Source organism: Hemicordylus capensis, chromosome 4 (genome assembly GCF_027244095.1).
Source record: "Hemicordylus capensis ecotype Gifberg chromosome 4, rHemCap1.1.pri, whole genome shotgun sequence".
Taxonomy (NCBI): domain Eukaryota; kingdom Metazoa; phylum Chordata; class Lepidosauria; order Squamata; family Cordylidae; genus Hemicordylus; species Hemicordylus capensis.
In genome coordinates, this window is record NC_069660.1 from 795,792 (window position 1) to 815,213 (window position 19,422).

Genomic DNA, 19,422 nt, shown 5'->3' on the forward strand with positions numbered 1-19,422 from the left:
GGGCCTGACCTCCAGCCCAGAGAGCCCCGGCAGCAGGGCAGACTCACTTGTCCCGGAGCACCACGCCCTCGATGCAGGTGCCAAAGAGGATCACGGAGCTGATGTCTGGCAGAGTGTCAAGGAAGGAAGCGGGGGGGGGGGGCGGGAAGCACAGAGCCCCAGGCTGCTCCCAGGGAGGCGGCCATCGCCCCCCAGGAGGGAAGCCGGTCTGCGCTTGGACGACCAAGCCAGGGCCGCCTCGCAGGGCACCATGGAGGCTTCCAAGGGACTGGGAGAAGCCAGGGACCTGCGCGCACCCCCCGGCTCTGGCCCCCCCAGCCACGCCCTCCCCCTCCTGGCTGCCTGCGGAGCGGAGCAGGGTGGGGGCAGCCCCCTCCGCCAGGACATGAACCCGCCCGGCAGGTAAGGCTTGGGGCGGCAGCCACGAGTGCTGGGGACCACCAGGGGGAGGCCAGCTGGGGCAGGAGCCCAGAGCGCCCCCGCCGGCGGGAGCAGACCGGGAGGCCCCACGGTGAGGCCCCTCCCCCAGGCAAGGATACAGACGGCCGAGGTGGTGGCGATGGCCAGGATGGTGCCGGTGGGGATCGATTTCTGAGCATCGCGCAGATCTCCCGACCTGTTGGAGCCGGCCATGATCCCTGAGGGGGGAGGGGGAGGTTGGAGGAGCGGGCGAGCTGCTGCCGACAGAGTCAGGCCCTGGGCCCATCCTGGGCTGGCTGGCAGTGGCGCGCTGGGGGTCCCGAGAAGGCGCTTCCTCCGCCGCTCTGCTGGGAGGTGCTGCTGCCGCCAGGGCTGGCACCTCGCCTGCCTCCCACGCAGGTCTTCTGCCACCGAGCTGCGGGCTCTCTCCTGGGGCAGGGGAGGGAGGGAGGGAGGGGGCTCCCTGGGGGCCTGGCAGGAGCCCCAAGCCCGTGGGGTGGGCCGCTGGGGCAGGAGGGGGAGGACCGAAGCCTGGGGACCCTGATTGGCCTTGCCAGGACCAAAGGCCCCCTCCTCGGCAGGGAAGGACCAGCCAGCAGAGGGGAGGGTGGGGGCTGCGGGGGCTGCAGGTCCATGCCCCCGCCCCCCCCGGCTTTACCGGCACTTCCTTCCTCCCCCCACCCAGACACAGGTGGGCGGAGCAGTGCCTCCGCTCTGACCGCACCCTCCTCCTCCTCCTCCTCCTCCTCCTCGGTGCCTGCTCTGGCAGGCACTTTTCAGCGGGGGGGGGGGAGGCCGGCTCAGGACGAGGCAGCAGCAGAGCTGGCCGGGGGTGCTGGCCGTGCTGGGCCTCCGTTGCAAGGCTGCAGGCATGCAGGCGCTGGACACGGGCGGGTGGCAAGGGGCAGCAGACCTGCCGAGGGCGGAGGCCCACCAGCACTGGCCGGAGAGGGAGGGAGGGAGGGAGCCAGCAGGAGACACCGAGCGGGGAGAGGAGGAGGAGGAGGAGGCCCGGGAGGGCGGGCGGCAACCTCGGCCCCCAAGCTCAAGGCACCCTGCTGTGAAACAGGCCGGCCCAAAGAGGAAGGAGGGCAAGAAGTCCCGAGGAAGAGACCCGGCGAGGCATAAGACGCAAGCGAGGCACGTGGGAGCCTGGGCCCTCCCCGCGCTTCCGGGCCCCCCACTGGGCTTGTGGAGGATCGGGTCTGAGGCCAGGAGCAGCTAGCCAGGCTGGCCGCCGGGGGCCCTGTGGGGCTCCTTCAGCTTGCCAGCCGGGCTGCGGGGGCGTCTTTGCTGAGCAGGTTTCAAAGGCGGCTTTGGAAGCCCACTGGACTCACTGCTGTGTCTCTAGCCGGACCTGTGGCGGAGGAGCCGCAGCTGGGGCTCTTCCGGGGCTCTCCTGCCCCCAGGCGGCTGCCCGCCTGCAGCTCCCTTCCAAGGCAAGGGGAGAGCGGGCGGGAGCTTTGGGGAGCCAGCAGGCAGCTTCCCAGAGGAGCAGGGAGGGGAGGGGGCGGGTGGGGAGGGGCTGCTCCTTGGGCCAGGCCCTGCCCGCCCCAGGCTGAACTTCATGGCTGCTCCCCATGGCGTGTGGGAGGGACTTGGGGGGAGGGGCGGGGCTGGTGGCCCAGACCTCCCCTGACCCCCGGGGCTCCCCATCTGCTGCAGCTTGCCTGTGGGCCCAGGGGAGGGGCTGAGCTCGCCATGCTCCTCAAGGGGCTGCTGGGGACCCTCAGCGCTGCCAGGGATGGGACCAACGCTGGCCCGGACTAGGGGTCCTTTGGCCACACCACTGCAGCCCGTGGAGGCTCTTCTGCCCAAGCAAGCAAGAAGAGCCTCCCCAGCAGGAGCCCCCTTCCTCCCCCACGCCCCCCCACCCCTCCCCAATGCTTGCACCAGGTCATGTCTTTCTCTCCCTCCCCTCGTCATAGCGGGGGGCGGGGCGGGGCGGGGGGAGGTTGGTTACCTGTGACTGATGGGAAGTAGATGCCAACCAGGAGCGTGAAGTATGAGGTCATGTCGCTGAAGACGTACGGCTGGTCCAGATTTACCAGCGGGTCGGAAGGGGGCACCGAAGTCATCCCCGTCCTCTCGATAATCACCCCCTGGGGCAAGTAGGAGCTCCAGAGGTTTTCTGCAGAGAGAGGAGTGGGGAAGCGCTGGGGGCAGGCGCTCCCGGGACCCCTTGGCAGCGGACATGGCTGCAGGTGACCCAGCTGGCCTCCCCAAGACCGTCCCCCACCCTGGCTAGAGCACCTGCAGAGTGCAAACGGGCCAGTGGTGCACCCCTTGCAGGCCGGCCAGCTCTCCCCCCCCCCCCCAGGCAGCCATCTCGTGGTTTGGGTGGGTGGCTGGCAAGTGGAGGGGGGCTTCCCTTCCAGGCGCCAGCCCACAGCAAGGCAGTAGCATCCTCCAATCTTCAGCCGGAGAATGGGTGGAGGGAGCCTTGCCCCTGGAATGCAGCCCGTGGGAAGCCCTGAGGGGCAGGGGGCTGGCACTGCCCTCCCCATCAGCAAGAGAGCCCCGTGGGCGGCTCTGCTTGGGGCTCATCAGAACTGGGGTGGGGCATGAAAACAGCCCAAACCCTCCCTGCCAGCAGCACTCTATCTGCATCCAAAGGCACTGGCGAGTGCTCCCCCTCCTCCTGCCCAGCCTGCCCCGCCCCCCTCTGAACAGAAGAGCAGCCCTGCTGCTGGGTCAGGCCCAAGGAGGCCCCGCCGGTCCAGCCTCCTGTCCCCACCAGACGCCTCTGGGGAGTCCACAGGCAAGAGGGATGTGCCTGCCCCCTCCTCCCCTGCTGTTGCTGCCTCACAACTGGCATCTTGCCTGTGCCGCTGGAGGTGCCCTATAGCACTCAAGACTAGTAACCATTGATAGACTTCATTAATTTATCTAAACCCCTCATAAAGCCACCCAGTCTGTTGGCTGTCACCACATCTTGTGGCAGAGAATTCCACAATCTTATTATACATTGTGTGAAAAAGTACTTCCATTTGCTGGTCTTAAACTTCCTGGCAGTTTCATGGGATGACCCCTGGTTCTAGTGTGATGGGAGAGGGAGAAGAATCTCTCTCTCTCCACTTTCTCCACACCAGGCATGATTTGATAGACCTCTCTCATGTCTCCCCGCAGTCGTCCTTTTTCTAAACTAAAAAGCCCCAAGTGTTGTAGTCTTGCCTCATAGGAAAGGTGCTCCTGGCCCCTGATCATCTTGGTTGCCCTCTTCTGCACCTTCTCCAGTTCTGCAATGTCCTTCTGAAGTTACATTCTTCACAGTACTCCTGTGGAAGAATGAGGCCTAGACCTGTACATAAGACCTTGTAAATGAATTGTATTATGATTGCACTGATATTCTTAAAACCTCATCATTATTGTAAACAGATTGTGATTATAAAATGTTTGCAAAGTCCCTGTGTATGAAAGAACTCACAGGGCCAAGAGTCCATACCTGCTGTATTTTAGTTTCACTTAGCGAATGTCAGTTTGATTTTGAAGGGAGGGGAAGTTTTGAAAAATGGACGGAACTTTGTGTTACAAGGAAAGATTTGATTGGTTAAAAAGAACTGTTGGAACAATTTATGTATATATAGGAGGCTGCCTTAGCAGAGAGTTAGTTAAGAGTCCAGAAGAAAGTCAGCCCAAGAGTTGCCAGCTGGAAATCAGAGTCGAAGCTGGAGTTGGAAAGAGGTGGTGGTGGTGGAAGAGGAAGAGGAGAATAAGAATAAGAGGAAGAAGAGGAGAAAGAAGAAGAAGAGTTCCTTGGAGAATCCCATGCTGGGAGTGAGCCAGCATGGCTTCAGCAAAGGGAAATCGTGCCTCACCAACCTTTTGGACTTCTTTGAGGGTGTCAACAAGTGTGTGGATCAAGGTGATCCAGTTGACATAGTCTACCTGGACTTCCAAAAAGCTTTTGACAAAGTTCCTCATCAAAGATTCCTGAGGAAACTTAGCAGTCATGGGATAAGGGGACAAATACATGTGTGGATTGCTAACTGGTTGAGAGACAGGAAACAGAGGGTAGGTATAAATGGAGAGTTTTCACAATGGAGAGAAGTAAGAAGTGGGGGTCCCCCAGGGATCTGTACTGGGACCGGTGCTTTTAAATTTATTCATAAATGATCTAGAAGCAGGGGTAAGCAGCGAGGTGGCCAAATTTGCAGATGATACCAAACTCTTTCGGGTAGTGAAATCCAAAACGGATTGTGAAGAGCTCCAAAAGGATCTCTCCAAACTGGGGGAGTGGGCGACAAAGTGGCAAATGCAGTTCAGTGTTGGCAAGTGTCAAGTGATGCACATTGAGACGAAAAACCCCAACTTCAAGTACACGCTGATGGGATCTGAGCTGTCAGTTACTGACCAGGAGAGGGATCTTGGGGTCATGGTGGGCAGCTGGTTGAAAGTGTCGACTCAATGTGTGGCAGCTGTAAAAAAAAAAGGCCAATTCCATGCTAGGGATCATTAGGAAAGGGATTGAAAATAAAGCTGCTAACATTATAATGCCCTTATACAAAACGATGGTGCAGCCACACCTGGAGTACTGCTAAAATTCTGGTTATCACATCTAAAGAATGTGGAAAAGAACTGGAGAAGGTGCAGAAGAGGGCAACCAAGATGATCAGGGACCTGGAGCACCTTTCTTATGAGGCAAGGCTACAACACCTGGGGCTTTTTAGTTTAGAAAAAAGACGACTGCGGGGAGACATGATAGAGGTCTATCAAATCATGCATGGTGTGGAGAAAGTGGAGAGAGAGAAATTCTTCTCCCTTTCCCATAACACTAGAAGCAGGGGTCATCCCATGAAATTCATGCCCAGGAAATCTAGGAACAACAAATGGAAGTACTTTGTCACAATGCATAATCCACTTGTGGAATTCTCTGCCACAAGATATGGTGACAACCAACAACCTGGATGGCTTTAAGAGGGGTTTGGATAACTTCATGGAGGAGAGGTTCATCAATGGCTACTAGTCGGAGGGCTGTAGGCCACCTCCAGCCTCCAAGGCAGGATGCCTCTGAGTACCAGTTGCAGGGGAGTCATAGCAGGAGAGAGGGCCTGCCCTCAATGCCTGCCTGTGGCTTCCAGCAGCATCTGGTGGGCCACCATGTGAAACAGGATGCTGGACTAGATGGGCCTCCTTGGGCCTGATCCAGTAGGGCAGTTCTTATACTTTAATCAGAGAAGAGTTCAGTTTGCAGTCAAAGCAGGCGGCTTGGAGAAAGACAGTCCGAGGTGTTCATCAAGGACTCTAAGTTAGAGCTCAGAGCGAGTCAGGTTAGTGGATGCGCTTTTGACCACATTTAGTTTGTTCTTTATGCTCTTTTGGTTAATGTTTTTTTGGTACTCCTCTCGCAAAGGCCATTGGCGCATGCGTGGCGGTGGACAATACGGAGGCCCTATAAAGTGGCCCAATGGGCTGCGGGAATGATGGGGCCAGTGGGGGGGAGGGGGGACCTTTGTTGACCCCCCCTCCAACCTAGAGGAAGCCCCCCAGAGGGACTAAAGGTAAAAAACCCCAATTTTAATTTTTTTTTAAAAAAAGTGAACCCCTTCCGAACCGGAGGGGAGGGGTCTAAGGGGTGCCGGACCGAACTGGTCCGGTCAGGTGCGAGTGCACATCCCTCGGCCCCACATCGCCACAGCCTGCTCCTTCCCACAGACGTGCAGCCAGACAAGCCCAGCTTGGAGGAGCGCAGAGGAGGAAGGTGGGCCTGGCTCCCTGAGGTGGGGAGCCCCAGAGCAGAAGTGCTGTGTGGGAGGAGAAGGCACCCGCTGCCCAGGCCCAGCCCTGGCCAAGCCCCCTGCCTGCGGATGGCTCTCCTGCCCGGTGCGGTTGCCCCTACCTTGGATGAGGCCGGAAGCGGCTCCGGGGATCCCCTGGACCTCGGTCACGTTGTTCTGCACGAAGTACTCGTCGCAGGAAGCGTTGAGGAAGCGGGAGGAGCAGAAGAGCTCCCACAGCTGAGAGCCCAGCGTCTCGTTGCCCACCTGCACCACTTTGGCACAGAGGTCAAAGCCATGGCGGGACAGTGTCCGGTTGCCCAGCAGGCAGATCCTGGCAGGGAGAGAAGAGGGAGGGAGGGTCGGAGGGTGGGAGGGCACGCATCATGGCTCTGGGCCCCGGACAGGCAGGCGACCGAGCCCCCTCCCTCCCCACTCAAGGCCTGGCCTCTTCGGAAACACTTCAGGCCCAGTTGGCGCCTCCTCGCTGCGGCTGGACTCTCTGCTGGAGCACCTGACGCTTCTGGCTGCCTGACGCAGCCGTGCGCCATCTTCACTGGACAGTCCTCAGGCCCTCCCTGGCTGTCTCCTTCCAGAAGGGTCAGCTGCAGCAGCCAAACCCACGGAGCCGGGGGTGGGGGTGGCCTTTATCCACCCTGGAGATCAGAAGCCAGATCTTCTGGGACGTTTACATCCCGTCTGACCCACCCTTCCGGTGATCGCCCCCCCCCCCCCATGCTCTTGTTTCAAAATGGAATTTGCCCAAATGCCACGGTCCTCCTACCATGCTCCACTCGTGACTATTTCCAAGCGATGGGGCAGAGGGGCCCCTGACCCGGCCTCTGGGCCAAGGGTCCTCTCGCCTTCTTGTTGCTCCTCAGACCGCAGCCCTTTGGTGCGGGGCAGACGCTGCACATGGCCAGTGTTGGAGCAAAGAAGGGAACAAATCCCGATCAGCCCAGGAAGACGGAGCTGGGTGTGCTTCACGCACCAGGCGGCGGAGGGGAGGGAGGGCCCCCGCTCAGCGGGAGAGGGCTCGCCTTGCATGCAGAAGCTCCAGAGGCCAGGGCCTGGCAGAGTCAACCATCCGGAGCGAGGCCAATCAGTGGCCCGGTCCCATTTATGGCAGCTCCACATGTTTGTAGGAGTGTCGGGACAATGAGAAACAAACAGAAATTTAAAAGGGCGCAAAAAGCGCTCAGGTGCAGACCAACCCTTCTTGTTAGCCGAATCACCCCTGAAATGGATGGTCGTTTGTGACGGATCTCCAGGTGCAGAGGAGCAGTGAAGAGAACGGGGCGACAGGCTGCTGGCACTCCTTGCCTCCCCACCCTTCTCCTCTCAGAATCACCGTGGCATGGCAGATCCCGCAGCTACTCACGGAAAGGTGGGGGGCTCAAAGGCAGACTTGATGACACCCGCATAGATGGCCAGGATGGAGAGGATGACGCAGCCCAGGAAGACCAGGGCAAACTTGTTGACATATTTGACGCCCACAAAGACTACGGTGGCCATGCAGGTCAGCACACACGTCCCGTAGACCCGCATGTTGTTCAGCATGGCAGCTGCCTCCCCTCGGGCGTCTTCTGCCTTGAAGATGGCCATCGGGGGGAAGATGTAGGCCTAAGAGGGAGACGGGAGGCCAGTCAGGGGACCAGGCATCCGAGGCGGCCCACCCCACACCAAACCTGCAGCCACCCAGTCCCCATCTGGGGGCTGTCCAAGAGGACCACCCAGCTGGGCTACCCAGAAAAAGCATCCACAATCGGGTCAAAACTCAGCCCAAAACCGGAGCTCTTTGATTAAGCACCAGCAGCATACTGGGACCAAATTTGGGTCCAGTGAGGGCTATGGGTAGACAGGACTGTGACCAAGTAGGAAACCTCTGATCACAAAAAAGAAAAAGATTTCCAAAACTTATAAACGGAGTGATTGTGTTTATCCCAATGACAAGGCAGTAAAATTATCCAGACTCATTTGGAGCATCCACTGCATTTCATTTGAGGAACAACTAAAAAAGTGAAGTTAAACTAAATATGGCACAGAACCATATAGTATTATTACTCATAATTTTAGTATTACTCATTGTTGTGATTGTTATTACAAGGAAATTATAAGGAAGCGAACTTCCAACTTAAATGGCAAGGAATCTCCAACATAAATTTCCACCTTGAATTACAAAGAAGCCGACAGGCTGAGAATGTGGAGGACTTTCCCAACTGCAAGAGCAGTCAGACAGAGGAAGCATCTGCCACACAGGAGGTGTTCAGGCAGAGGCTGGGCAGCCATCTCTCGGGGAAGCTGAGCATCTTCTGCCCTGAATGGGGAGTTGAACCAGAAGACCTCCAGGGCAGTCTCCCACTCTCTGATTCTGCGATTATGGACTCAGCATAAATTTCTATTTTAACACACATAGATAAGATAACACATTGTGCAAAGATCCAGCTCCCTTGAGAAGTCCATCATGCTGGGGAAAGTTGAAGGAAAGAGAAGAAGAGGACGACCAGCAGCCAGGTGGATGGACTCAATGACGACAGCCATGAATGCACCACTGAGAGACCTTCAAGGCCAAGTTGATTGTCCTGGAGAGAATCTTTCAATGTGGTCGCTAAGAGTCGACACCAACTTGACGGCACTTAATCAATCAATCAATCAGATAAAATATATCAAGCAAGAGAAAAGGAATAAAACTGTTGCCTAAAAGTAAGTTAAACAAACTATCATGTAGAACCACTGTATGAAAATCTTGCAAAAAAAAATCTTAGCATAATAATCACTGAAAAAAATCTATGATGGATTTTATATTGCCAATTTGCAAAACAGTCTTAAGAAAGCAGAAACTTGTACTATACACAGGAGTCTAGGAAGCCTAGCTCTTTAATAAAATACCCACTGTAATGGTGCCATGGGGAAAGGAGCATTGGTTTCACTTACCATGAAGGCTTCTTCTGGTTGCTGAAGCCAGGGGCATCTCATTGGGTTATCCCTCTCAGGAGCTCCAAAGCAGGACAGAATTTGATTGGATAAAAAACAAGTCCCACCTACCCGAGCCCGAGGGGGATAACTCCTCCCCAGTTCTTTGGGGCCGATAGGCGAACTAGGCTTGCACCCTCTAGAGAAGAATGAGAAGGAACAGGAAAGGACAGGAAGGGGAAACCAGGAGGAAACCCCAGCCCTGGGCCCTATGAACCCCGTTCCCTGATAGCGAGTAGGTCAGAGCGCCGTAGCTGGGTGGGCTGAGATGCCCCTGGCTTCAGCAACCAGAAGAAGCCTTCACGATAAGCGAAACCAATGCTCCTTTCTCAATTGCTGGAAGCCAGGGGCATCTCATTGGGACATACCACAGCTGACCAACGCGGGCGGGGGCAGTCTGACCTACTATTGAGGATGGACCTGTGGCAGCACCCGTCTCCCGAAGGAGGCTCTGGCAGATGCCAATTCGTCGATTTTGTGATGCTTGGTGAATGTAGATGAAAAAAGCCCCTGTGGCCGCCCTGCCAATCACTTCGACCAGAGCAATAGTAGAGAAGGCCGCCGATGCAGCCGCTGACCTCATGGAATGGGCTACAATAGAGGCTGGTGGTCTGGGGTGTTGGGACTCGTACGCCATCGAGATGCAGACTCTGATCCACCTTGCAATGGCCGTTGACAACACCGCTGACCCCTTAGGGAGTGGGTGGAAGGAGACGGACATCGTGTCCGAGGTCCGGGACAAGGCAGAGCGTGTGATGTACACCTTGAGACAACGGGGCACGTCTAGCCTGTGCCACTTCTTTTCAGCAGGGTGAGTCGGCCCGAGGACAGCAGGAACACGTCCCGGGAGAGATGGAGTGCTGATGACACCCTTGGGAGCAGGAAAGGGTCCGTATCAAGCGCACCGCGTCCTCGAGAAAGACGCAGAAGGATTTATTTACAGACAGGGCCCGAAGCTCAGAGACTCTCCTTGCTGAGATAGTGGCCACCAGGAAAACCAACTTAAACGTGAGAATCCGAATAGGAATGGTTCGAAGTGGCTCAGAGGGTTATGACAGAAGAGCTCGCAGGACTGTGTGTAGGTCCAGGGAGGGGAGCCTATGCCCTGTAGGTGGCGACAGGAAGGAAGCGCCTCTTAGGAACCGACGGTCAGCGTGAGCCTGAGAAATCTGGGAGTCTGCGCTGGGCAGTATAAGAAGCAGGGACGCTGTCTGTCGCTTTAAGGTGTTATGACGGAAGCCTTTCTCTAGGCCAGGCTGAAGGAACCCAAGAACGTGTCGGATGGATTCCGAGCCTTGTGGAATGGAGTGTCTAGAGCTCCAGTGCAGGAACATGCTCTACGTGTACTGATATACGCTCTCAGTTGAGGGTCAGCGAGAGGCCAGCACAGTGTTCAGGACTGCGCCAGAGAAGCCTTTCCGCCTGAGGAGGAGCCGCACAGTCTCCAAGCGGCAAGGTGCCACCAGGCTGGATCGGGATGTAGAGCGGGTCCCTGTGACAGGTCTTGATTTTGAGGGGGTTCCCATGGAGGCGTGGTTGCTAGATGAAGTAGCTCCGGAACACCAGGGGTGCCTGGGCCAGAATGTGACTACGAGGATGGCTACCACCCGGAGCAGTCGGATTCTGCGGGACACTCTTGCTAGCAGCGGAGTTGGTGGAAATGCGTACCGCAGCCCTTCTGGCCAGGGTGCTGACGTGGCGTCTGTCGCAGCACGCCTGGGCATGGGAATCTAGACATGAAGTCGGTCAGTTTCCTGTTGGACGGGGCTGCGAAGAGGTCTAGGACTGGCGTGCCCAACCGTTCCGTGATTTGTTTGAAGATCGTGGGATGTAGACTCCACTCCCCTGGTGCGATGACAGTGTGACTGAGTCAGTCCGCTGTTACGCTGAGTTTCCCCTTCACATGATGAGCGATTATGGACTCTAGGTGGTGCTCTGCCCCGGACAGGAGAAGTGTTGCCTCCTGGTGCATGCACCGAGATCGGGTCCCTCCTTGCTTGTTGATATAAGCCTGGGCCGCTATATTGTTCGTCTTACCAGGACATGGCTCGCTTGTGTGGGAGACTGGAAGGCTAAGAGGGCTAGCCTGATGGCTCCGAGTTCCCTCCAGCTGATGCTGTGATACCTTTCTTGGGGGGACCAGAGACCCTGGGTGGATATGTTTGGGGGGGAGCTCCCTATCCTTGGTCGCTTGCAGCTGTGCAGGAGATGCCCCAGGGAGGACCCAAGAAGGGCTTGCCGCTTAAAAGATTGTTGGTATCCGCCAGCATTGGAGAGATGACCGGATTGGAGATGGAATAACCAACAGGATCTTGGATCATTGGCGATCGCCTTCTGGTGTGGAAGGAGGAACCATTGTAGGTCACAGAGATGGAAGCGAGCCCAAGGTACCCCATCTATTGTGGCCACCAGGAGGCCCAGGAGCTTCGGTAGAACACTAAGATAGGCCTTTGGGACTACTAACGCACGTCTGACCTCGGATTGAAGAGTAGGGATGTGCAAAGCTCCGGACCAGTCCGGTCTGGCATGGGCTGTAGCTTTAAGGGCGGGGGGGTAGTACTTACACGCCCCCCCCCGGCCGCTCTTCCCCCTCCGGCACTGTGTTTTTTGCCAAAGTTTCTGGGGCAGCAGTGTTCCTCCCTGCCGCCCCTGCCCCCGTCATTAGCCTGCAAGAGCCAAAGTAAGGAACACGCATGCGCCCGCTCCGCCGCACGTGCGCACCCGCCGCCGTGTGCGCACTCCGTGGGAAGAGCTCCAGGGAAGAGCGGCGGCAGCGGGGGGGGGTAAGTTCTACCCCCACGCCCTTAAAGCTACAGCCCCCCTCTGTGCCGAACCGGCTCAGAACCGGACCGGCTCGGAGGACTCTAGCATGGCCTCCGAACCGGTTCGGGCACATCCCTGTTGGAGAGATATCCGACGGTCTGGCTGTAGAGAGAGTGGCTGCTGTTGTGTCTAAGATGACTCCTATAAGGTGACTTTGTAGAGAAGGAGTCAGGTGGCTTTTTAAAACAAAAAACAAAAAACCCCACATTGATTGTGAACCCGTGGAGATCCAGGACATAGAAAGTGGCCTCGAGATCCCTCTGGGATTCTTGAGTGGAGCAAGATTGCAGAAGCAAGCCGTCGAGGTACGCAAAGGCCCGGATCCCTTGTATGCATAGCCGTGCCATTAGTGGCGCAAGAACCTTCGTGAAGACGCTGGAGGCAGATGACAGGCCGAATGTCAGAGCTGTATACTGGAAGTGTCGACCCGCATATTTTAAGCGAAGGTACTTCCTGCTGTCCGGGTGTATTGGAACGTGGAGGTGCACTTCCTTCAGGTCGATTGATGCCAGACGGTTGTAGCGGTGCAGTGCCTCCGCTATAGATCGTAGGGTTTCTGAGGGAACTGGTTCGATTGCCTTGATCTCTATGAGATGATGAATGACGTGGCGCATTCTGGGGTGCTTCTCGAAGGACTGAGACCTTGGCGTCGGGAGGAACCTGTAGGATGGAGGAGGAGTGGCAAACGCCCCCCATGCCAGGTAGGCCTGGCAACATTGTTGTTGCTGTTGTCTGGGCTTAGAGGGTGAAGTAGACCTGAAGGTCCTTGCACCTCTGAAGGAACGGCGTGTTCTCTGGACTGGCCTACGGAAGGAGAGCTTGTCGGTCCTTTTGGGTACAGAGGTCAGAATGGTCTTTTTCTGCCTTGGACTCTATGAGCACGTCCTGTAGGGCAGATTCCCCAATAGTTTAGTGGAGTCGTATGTTACAGAGGGAAGACTGACCCTAGATGAAGGATCCACTTGCCAGTTCTTGAGCCATGAATGGTGTCTGCCGACCACTGTGGCTGCGGAGACCCTAGCTGAGAAGCGGATGGCGTCTAGGGTAGTCTCTGCCATAAAGGCTTGAGGCTTCTGAATTTTTAATAGCTGCTGGCGCATGAGCAGCATGAGCAGCTCAGATTGGGGGGGGGGGTTACTGAGTAACTCGACTACCCATAAGAGGGAGGCTGCCATAGAAGCCGTTGATGTGGCACGTATCGCCAGTGCTGAGTTGTCCTGGGCCCTCTTGGATGAGAGTTCTGCTTTCCTGTCTCCCCGATCTTAGAGGGATGCTGCGCCAGCCTTTGGCACCAGCGAACTTGACACCAGCTGGGCAAAGGGGGCCTTGGTACTGGGCGTCTTAAGCATAGTATTATTAGTAGTATTATTTACATTCATAGCCCGCTCCTCCCCCGAGGAGCCCAGAGAGGTGCACCACATGCTCAAGTCTCTTCTTTGCAACAATCCTGCGGAGCAGGCCAGGCCAAGAGAGTGCGACTGGCCCAGAGTCACCCACCCAGCATCACGGCTGAACGGGGACCCGAACCCGGGTCTCCCCGGTCCCAGTCCAGCACTCCAACCACTACACCATGCTGGTTCTCGCCTATATCTACAGGCTTCTGCTGGAAAAGAGTAAAATTGGTTAGTTACAGCCATGGGGCTACGGCTTTGAGCCGGCAGAAGCCATTCTTCTTTCACCACATTAGCAAAGAGTTCAGGCACAGGCAACAAGAAGTCTTTTGCTTTGCTCTGGGGGAGACCAAATCACCCTTAGTTGTTTCCTGTTCTGGCGTAGCTTAGACTGTAGACCAATGGTCTCACTAACTGCTATCATAAGAGGGGGATAGTCCTCTGCCCAAACAGGTGTTGGGATACCGCTGATGATCCCCCCCCCGTCCCCATCTGACCCTTTGCTCTCCTGTTTATCTGGGACAGTGTCCGAGTCAGGGACAGGGCGTTGGGGTCCCCGTGGGGGGTTCCCCTTCATGGTCAGAGGCCTCAGAAGAGAGGGGGTCTGTACCAGCAGGGACAGTGGTGAGCGAGAGGACTCAGGATTGGAAGACCTGTGACTAGATTGACGCCTATTTTTCTTTGACTTAGGTTTCTTGGGTGGTCTGACCTGAAACCCTGTATCCACCATGGCATTTAGAACCAGGCCTGCCACTCAGGGGGAATTGTTTTGGCAGAGACAAGGTTGGACTCTGGCTGGCAGCTGCAACTATAGGGGATGGGCTCGGGCGTGCAGCAGCAGATTTTTCACCTTTTTGCCCCCGATCCTTTGATGAAGATGGGAAGGACTGTCCGCCCTCATCCCCCGTTGCCCCACTGGCGGTACTTGCGGTTCATTCCTGTGCGCTGGTCGCCATTCTCGGCTCCTGGGCCCGCAGCGAGTTAGCCCGTATCTCCTCCACGGTCGGTGGTGGGTAGGTGGACGGGCGCCTCCTAAAACGGAGCTCTTCTAGCTCTTTAGGGGACTCAGCCCCTGCTCGTCTGCGAGCCGCTGAGCCCGTCTCGTGGCCTGAGGGCGGGAGACGCTCGGCGGGTTCCAGGCGTGAGGCAAAGGTGGCTGATGCCCACGCCATCTGTGCAGGGAGCTCGGGCGGTCAGGGGCGGCCGAGAGCGCTGCTTTTGTTGAGCAGCCAAGCGTCCCAGTGGCTGGGGAGCGGCCAGAAGGGCGGTTGCCGGCGGGAGGGCGCTCGAGCTCCCGCCTGGAGAGTTCCGCTGCAGCCTGCAGGGCGTGTGACGCGACAGGCAGACCCTGGAAAGGCTGAGAGCAGCCGGGCCGAAGTTGAGCTGGGTGGTTCCCCGAGGAACCAGGACTGCCTGTTTGCCCCCCAGCGATTGCTCCATTCACAGAGGAGTCGCAAGAGATAGAAGGGGAGGGGGAGGGGGGAGGACAGACGAGCGAAAAGCTTTAAGGATTTTTCTTCCTTTAAAAAAATTTATATATATATATGGCAGAGGAGTGAAGCAATTGATATTGGAAAGGAATGGATAAAGAAGGCAAAGGAGAGCAAGGAAAAGCCAAAACAAACAAACAAACAAACGCTGAAGGTGCAGAGAGAGGAAAAGAAACGGCTTGGAGCTGCCGAGGACAGAAAGAACTGGGGAGGAGTTATCCCGCCCCCCCCCCCCCCCGGCGCGGGTAGGCGGGACTTGTTTTTTATCCCATCAAATGCTGTCCTGCTTGGGAGCTCCTGAGAGGGATAACCCAATGAGATGCCCCTGGCTTCCAGCAACCGAGAAGAGGGTCATACAAGGATCATTCCCAAGAAATTAGAACCAATGATCAGACCAACTAAAACAACCACCACCCAGCAACCTCTACACGGTGATCAGAAGGGGCTGGTCCCAGCAACCTGGGGTGGGGGGAGCCGCCAAAGGAGGCACAGCTGCCTCTCCTTCCCAGAGCTTGGGCTGCTCCTCGGCCACTCCACATGCTGCCTGTGGGCTGGGCCATTTGTCTGGCAAGGCAGGTTTGAGACTCCCATGAGTCAGGATCCAGAACAGGCCTGCTCCACTTAGCCCCCCGCCCCAACTGTTTTTGAGCTAGAGCTCCCATAATCCCCAGCCACTGTGGCCCATAGCCAGGGATTATGGGGATCGTAGGTCAACATCTGCAGGAGGGCCGAAGCTGAGCAGCCCTGACCTAGAACCTCAAGGAGGCTTGGAGTCTGAAGTTTTTCCAAATCCTTGGCTAGATTGGGTGTCAGCCCGTGTCTACTTGTTACTGAGTTCTCTTATGACCTACTCAGTATTGTTGAAACTTCTATGAGCAATATGAAACTTACTTATTATTTGTTTGTTTTATATACCACCTGACTCCAAAGGCTCTAGGCGGTTCACAAAAACAAACAAAACAATCTTGAAACAGCAATTTAAAATAATTGAAAACATTCAAAGATTACTAAAAGCCAGGCTAAAAAAAAATTGTCTTAAAGGCTCTTTTGAAGGCTGGTAAAGATGTTCAACCTCAAATGTCGACAAGGAGTGCATCCCACAGCCCAGGAGTGGCTACAGAGAAGGCCCGCCCCCGAGTCACCACCAGACGGGATTGGCAGCATCCGGAGATGGGCCTCCCTCGATGATCTTCATGGGCGGTGGGGATCATGCAGAAGAAAGTGCTTTCCCAGGTAACCCAGTCCTAAGCCGTTCAGGGCTTTAAAGGTAATTACCAGCATTTTGGATTTTGCCCAGAAACCTATTGGTAGCCAATGCAGTTGCTTTAAAACAGGCATAGTATGGCCTCTCCAAGAAACCTCGGAGACCAATCTAGCCGCTGCATTTTGGACCAACTGAAGTTTCCGAACGACATACTGTACAAAGGCAGCCCCACGTAGGGAACGTTGCAGTAGTCAAGCCTGGAGGTTACCAGAGAGTGCACCACAGTTCTGAGATCATTATCTTCAAGGAATGGACACAGCTGTCATATCAACTGAAGTTGATAGAAAGTGCTCCTAGCCATAGCCTTAATCTGAAAAAGCAGAGTGAGGCCTGGGTCCAGAAGCACTCCCAAGCTATGTTCATGTTCCTTCGGGGGGAGTGCCATCAGTTTCAATTTATTATCCCTCATCCAGTCCATTACTGCCTGTAGGCAGGCATTTAAGTGGGGTTATGCCATTCCTTGATGAAGATATCATGGAGAAATAGTTGTGGGTGTCATCAGCAAATGGATAACACCCTGCTCCAACTCTCCTGATGATCTCACCCCACGGGTTTCATGTAGATGTTAAAAAGCATCAGAGATAGGATGGAGCCCTGAGCGACACCATACAATAGCTCTCGTTTCAGAGAGCAGCTATTTCCCAGCAACACCATCTGGAATCTACCAGAGAGATAGGAACAGAGCCACTAAAAAGCAGTACCACCTTCCCAAATCCCCCAGATGATCCAGAAGGATACATTGGTCAATGGCATCAAAAGCTGCAGAGAGATCCAAAAGAACCCCTCTGACAATTCCCTGGTAGAGATCATCCATCAGGTCGACCAAGGCTGTCTCCACCCCATAGCCCCAGAGGCGTAACTATAGGGGGGGCAGGGGGGGCATGTGCCCCGGGCGCCATCTTTTCTGGTCACGTGGGGGGCGCCACCATGACAATTTTTTTTTTAATTTTTTTAAAATTTTTGTTAATACAAATGTTTCCTGCTCAGTGCAGCAGCACTGCAGCAGTCAAGGGAGAGTGTCGGTGCCCCCTCCCCCACGAGCGGTCCCTTCCACGCCGCCCGCACCCCCCCCATTGCTTTGCTGGCGCCTGGCAGCCAGTCAGTGGCCTGGCTTGGCGGCAGCGGCGGGCGCTTGTGAGGAAAAACCTAAGTATAATGTAGTATGTTGGGGGGGCGGGGGGGGGGCGCCATTTCAGTGCTTGCCCCGGGCGCCGTTTTCCCTAGTTACGCCTCTGCATAGCCCGCTCCAAAGCCAGTCTGAAATGGACCTAGATAATCAGTATCTTCCAAAACTGCCTGGAGTTGATCAGCCTCCACCCTCTCAATTACCTTGCCCACCCAAGGGAGGTTGTAGACCAGCCTATCATTCCCCAAAGGCGCCAGGGCAGGCTTCTTAAGCCAAGGTCTCACAGTTGTCTCCTTCAGGCATGGAGGCTTGAAGCATCCTGCCCTCCCTCAGCAAGGCATTTATGATGTCAGCTAGGCCATCTATAACCGCCTCCCTGCTAGATGTTAGAAGCCATGTTGGGCATGGATCCAAAGGACAAGTGGTAGGCCAAACAGCTCCAGGCAGCTTCTCCACCTGCTCAGGAGTGACAAATTGAAACTGATCCGTTCAAATTGCACCAGAGGAGTTACTGGACACCTCTGCGATTGACCCTGCCATAACCGTGGAGTCCAAGTCGGCTTGAATGTGAGAGATTTTATCCACAAAAACGTTAAAAGCATCACAGCGGGATGATGAAGAATTCAGAGCTAAGTTCAGAGAGGAGGGAACCTAAGTTAATCCCCTCGAACAATTCCGCTGGACGCGAACTTGCGGATGCAATACGAGCAGAATAGAATTGCTTCTTCGCTGCACGTAATGCCACAGAGTAAGCCTTTGAATCGGCTTTGTGTTGTGCCTTGTCGGATTCAAGTCGAGTCTTCCTCCACCTACGTTCTGGTCTTCTCCCTTGCCGCTTCAGCTCCCGTGGCTGTTCAGTATACCATGGAGCCAGTTTCGAAGCGGGACAGAGAAGAGGCTTAGGGGCAATTGGGTCTACTGCCCTGGTAAGCTCCCTATTCCAGGTCTCCACCAGGGCATCAACAGAATCGCCGGCAGAACCAACCCTAAAACCCTCCAAGGCCACTTGGAATCCTACAGGATCAAATAGCCTTCTTGGGCGGACCATCCTAATAGGTCCTGCACTCCTGAAGAGGTGGGTTGTGGCCACGAAACCAATTTTAACCAGATGGTGGCCCGTCCATGGCAATGGAGACACTCTAGGAGTCTCCCCCCATGGAACACCACCGAGTAAAAGACCCAAAAGAGTGTTACCCGCCGTGTGTGTTGTCCCTGTGACCAATTGGGATAGACCCATAGTTGTCATGACCGCAATGAACTCCTGAGTTGCACCAGACAAGCCAGACCTGAAGTGCACCTTGAAGTTACCCAACACCCAAAGCCTGGGCAACTCCAACACAAGTTCCACGACCAGCTAGAGACTCCATGGGGCAACAGGGGGCTTGGTACACCAATAGGATCCCCACTCTGTCCCCAGGCCAAGATTTGATTGATGATTGATTAAGTGCCATCCAGTCGGTGTCGACTCTTAGCGACCACATCAATAGATTCTCTCCAGGACGATCGGTCTTCAACTTGGCCTTGAAGGTCTCTCCGTGGTGCATTCACTGCTGTCGTTATCGAGTCCATCCTCCTTGCTGCTGGTCGTCCTCCTCTTCTCTTTCCTTCCACTTTCCCCAGCATTACGGACTTCTCAAGGGAGCTGGGTCTTCGCATCATGTGTCCGAAGTGTGATCATTTGAACCTGGTCATTTGTGCCTTGAGTGAAAATTCTGGATTGATCTGTTCTACGATCCAATTGTTTGTTTTCCTGGCTGTCCATGGTATTCTCAAAAGTCTTCTCTGGCACCAAAGTTCAAAAGCATCAATACTTTTTCTATCTTGCATCTTCAAAGTCCAGCTTTGGCATCCATAGAGTGTCACAGGGAAAACCATTGTTCGGACGATTCTAATCTTTGTAGGTGTAGAGACGTCACGGCATCTAAATATCCTTTCCAAGGCCTTAATTGCAACCCGACTAAGTGCTAGTCTGTGGCATATTTCGTGGCTGCTTGACAGGCCAAGATACACACACTCAATATGTTCCAGTTTTCTCACAGGAATTCTGGTAAGGAAGATGTTATTCCAATCGATCACAGCCACTCCCCTCCACTGCCCCCTTCTCCTTCTCCACCCCAGAGTACCCAGCGGTGAGAAGCTGAGCCCATACTGGGCCACACCTCCCCCAACCAGGTCTCAGTTATACAAGCCAAGTTGGCTTCCACATCCATGATCAAAT

At 55.5% G+C, this 19,422-nt stretch overlaps 1 protein-coding gene across 2 annotated transcripts in view; it reads right to left on the reverse strand.

Annotated features, from left to right (window-relative positions):
• Positions 1 to 19,422, reverse strand: part of SLC12A5 (solute carrier family 12 member 5) — a 101,554-nt gene that overhangs the window by 18,415 nt on the left and 63,717 nt on the right. For both annotated transcript variants that reach the window (XM_053246270.1, XM_053246271.1), the window contains exons 7-11: positions 7,519 to 7,760; positions 6,260 to 6,471; positions 2,384 to 2,551; positions 540 to 638; positions 48 to 105 (exon numbers count right to left, since the gene is read on the reverse strand). In XM_053246270.1, coding sequence (XP_053102245.1) covers positions 48 to 105; positions 540 to 638; positions 2,384 to 2,551; positions 6,260 to 6,471; positions 7,519 to 7,760 — 779 coding nt within the window. The remainder of the gene's footprint in view (positions 1 to 47; positions 106 to 539; positions 639 to 2,383; positions 2,552 to 6,259; positions 6,472 to 7,518; positions 7,761 to 19,422) is intronic.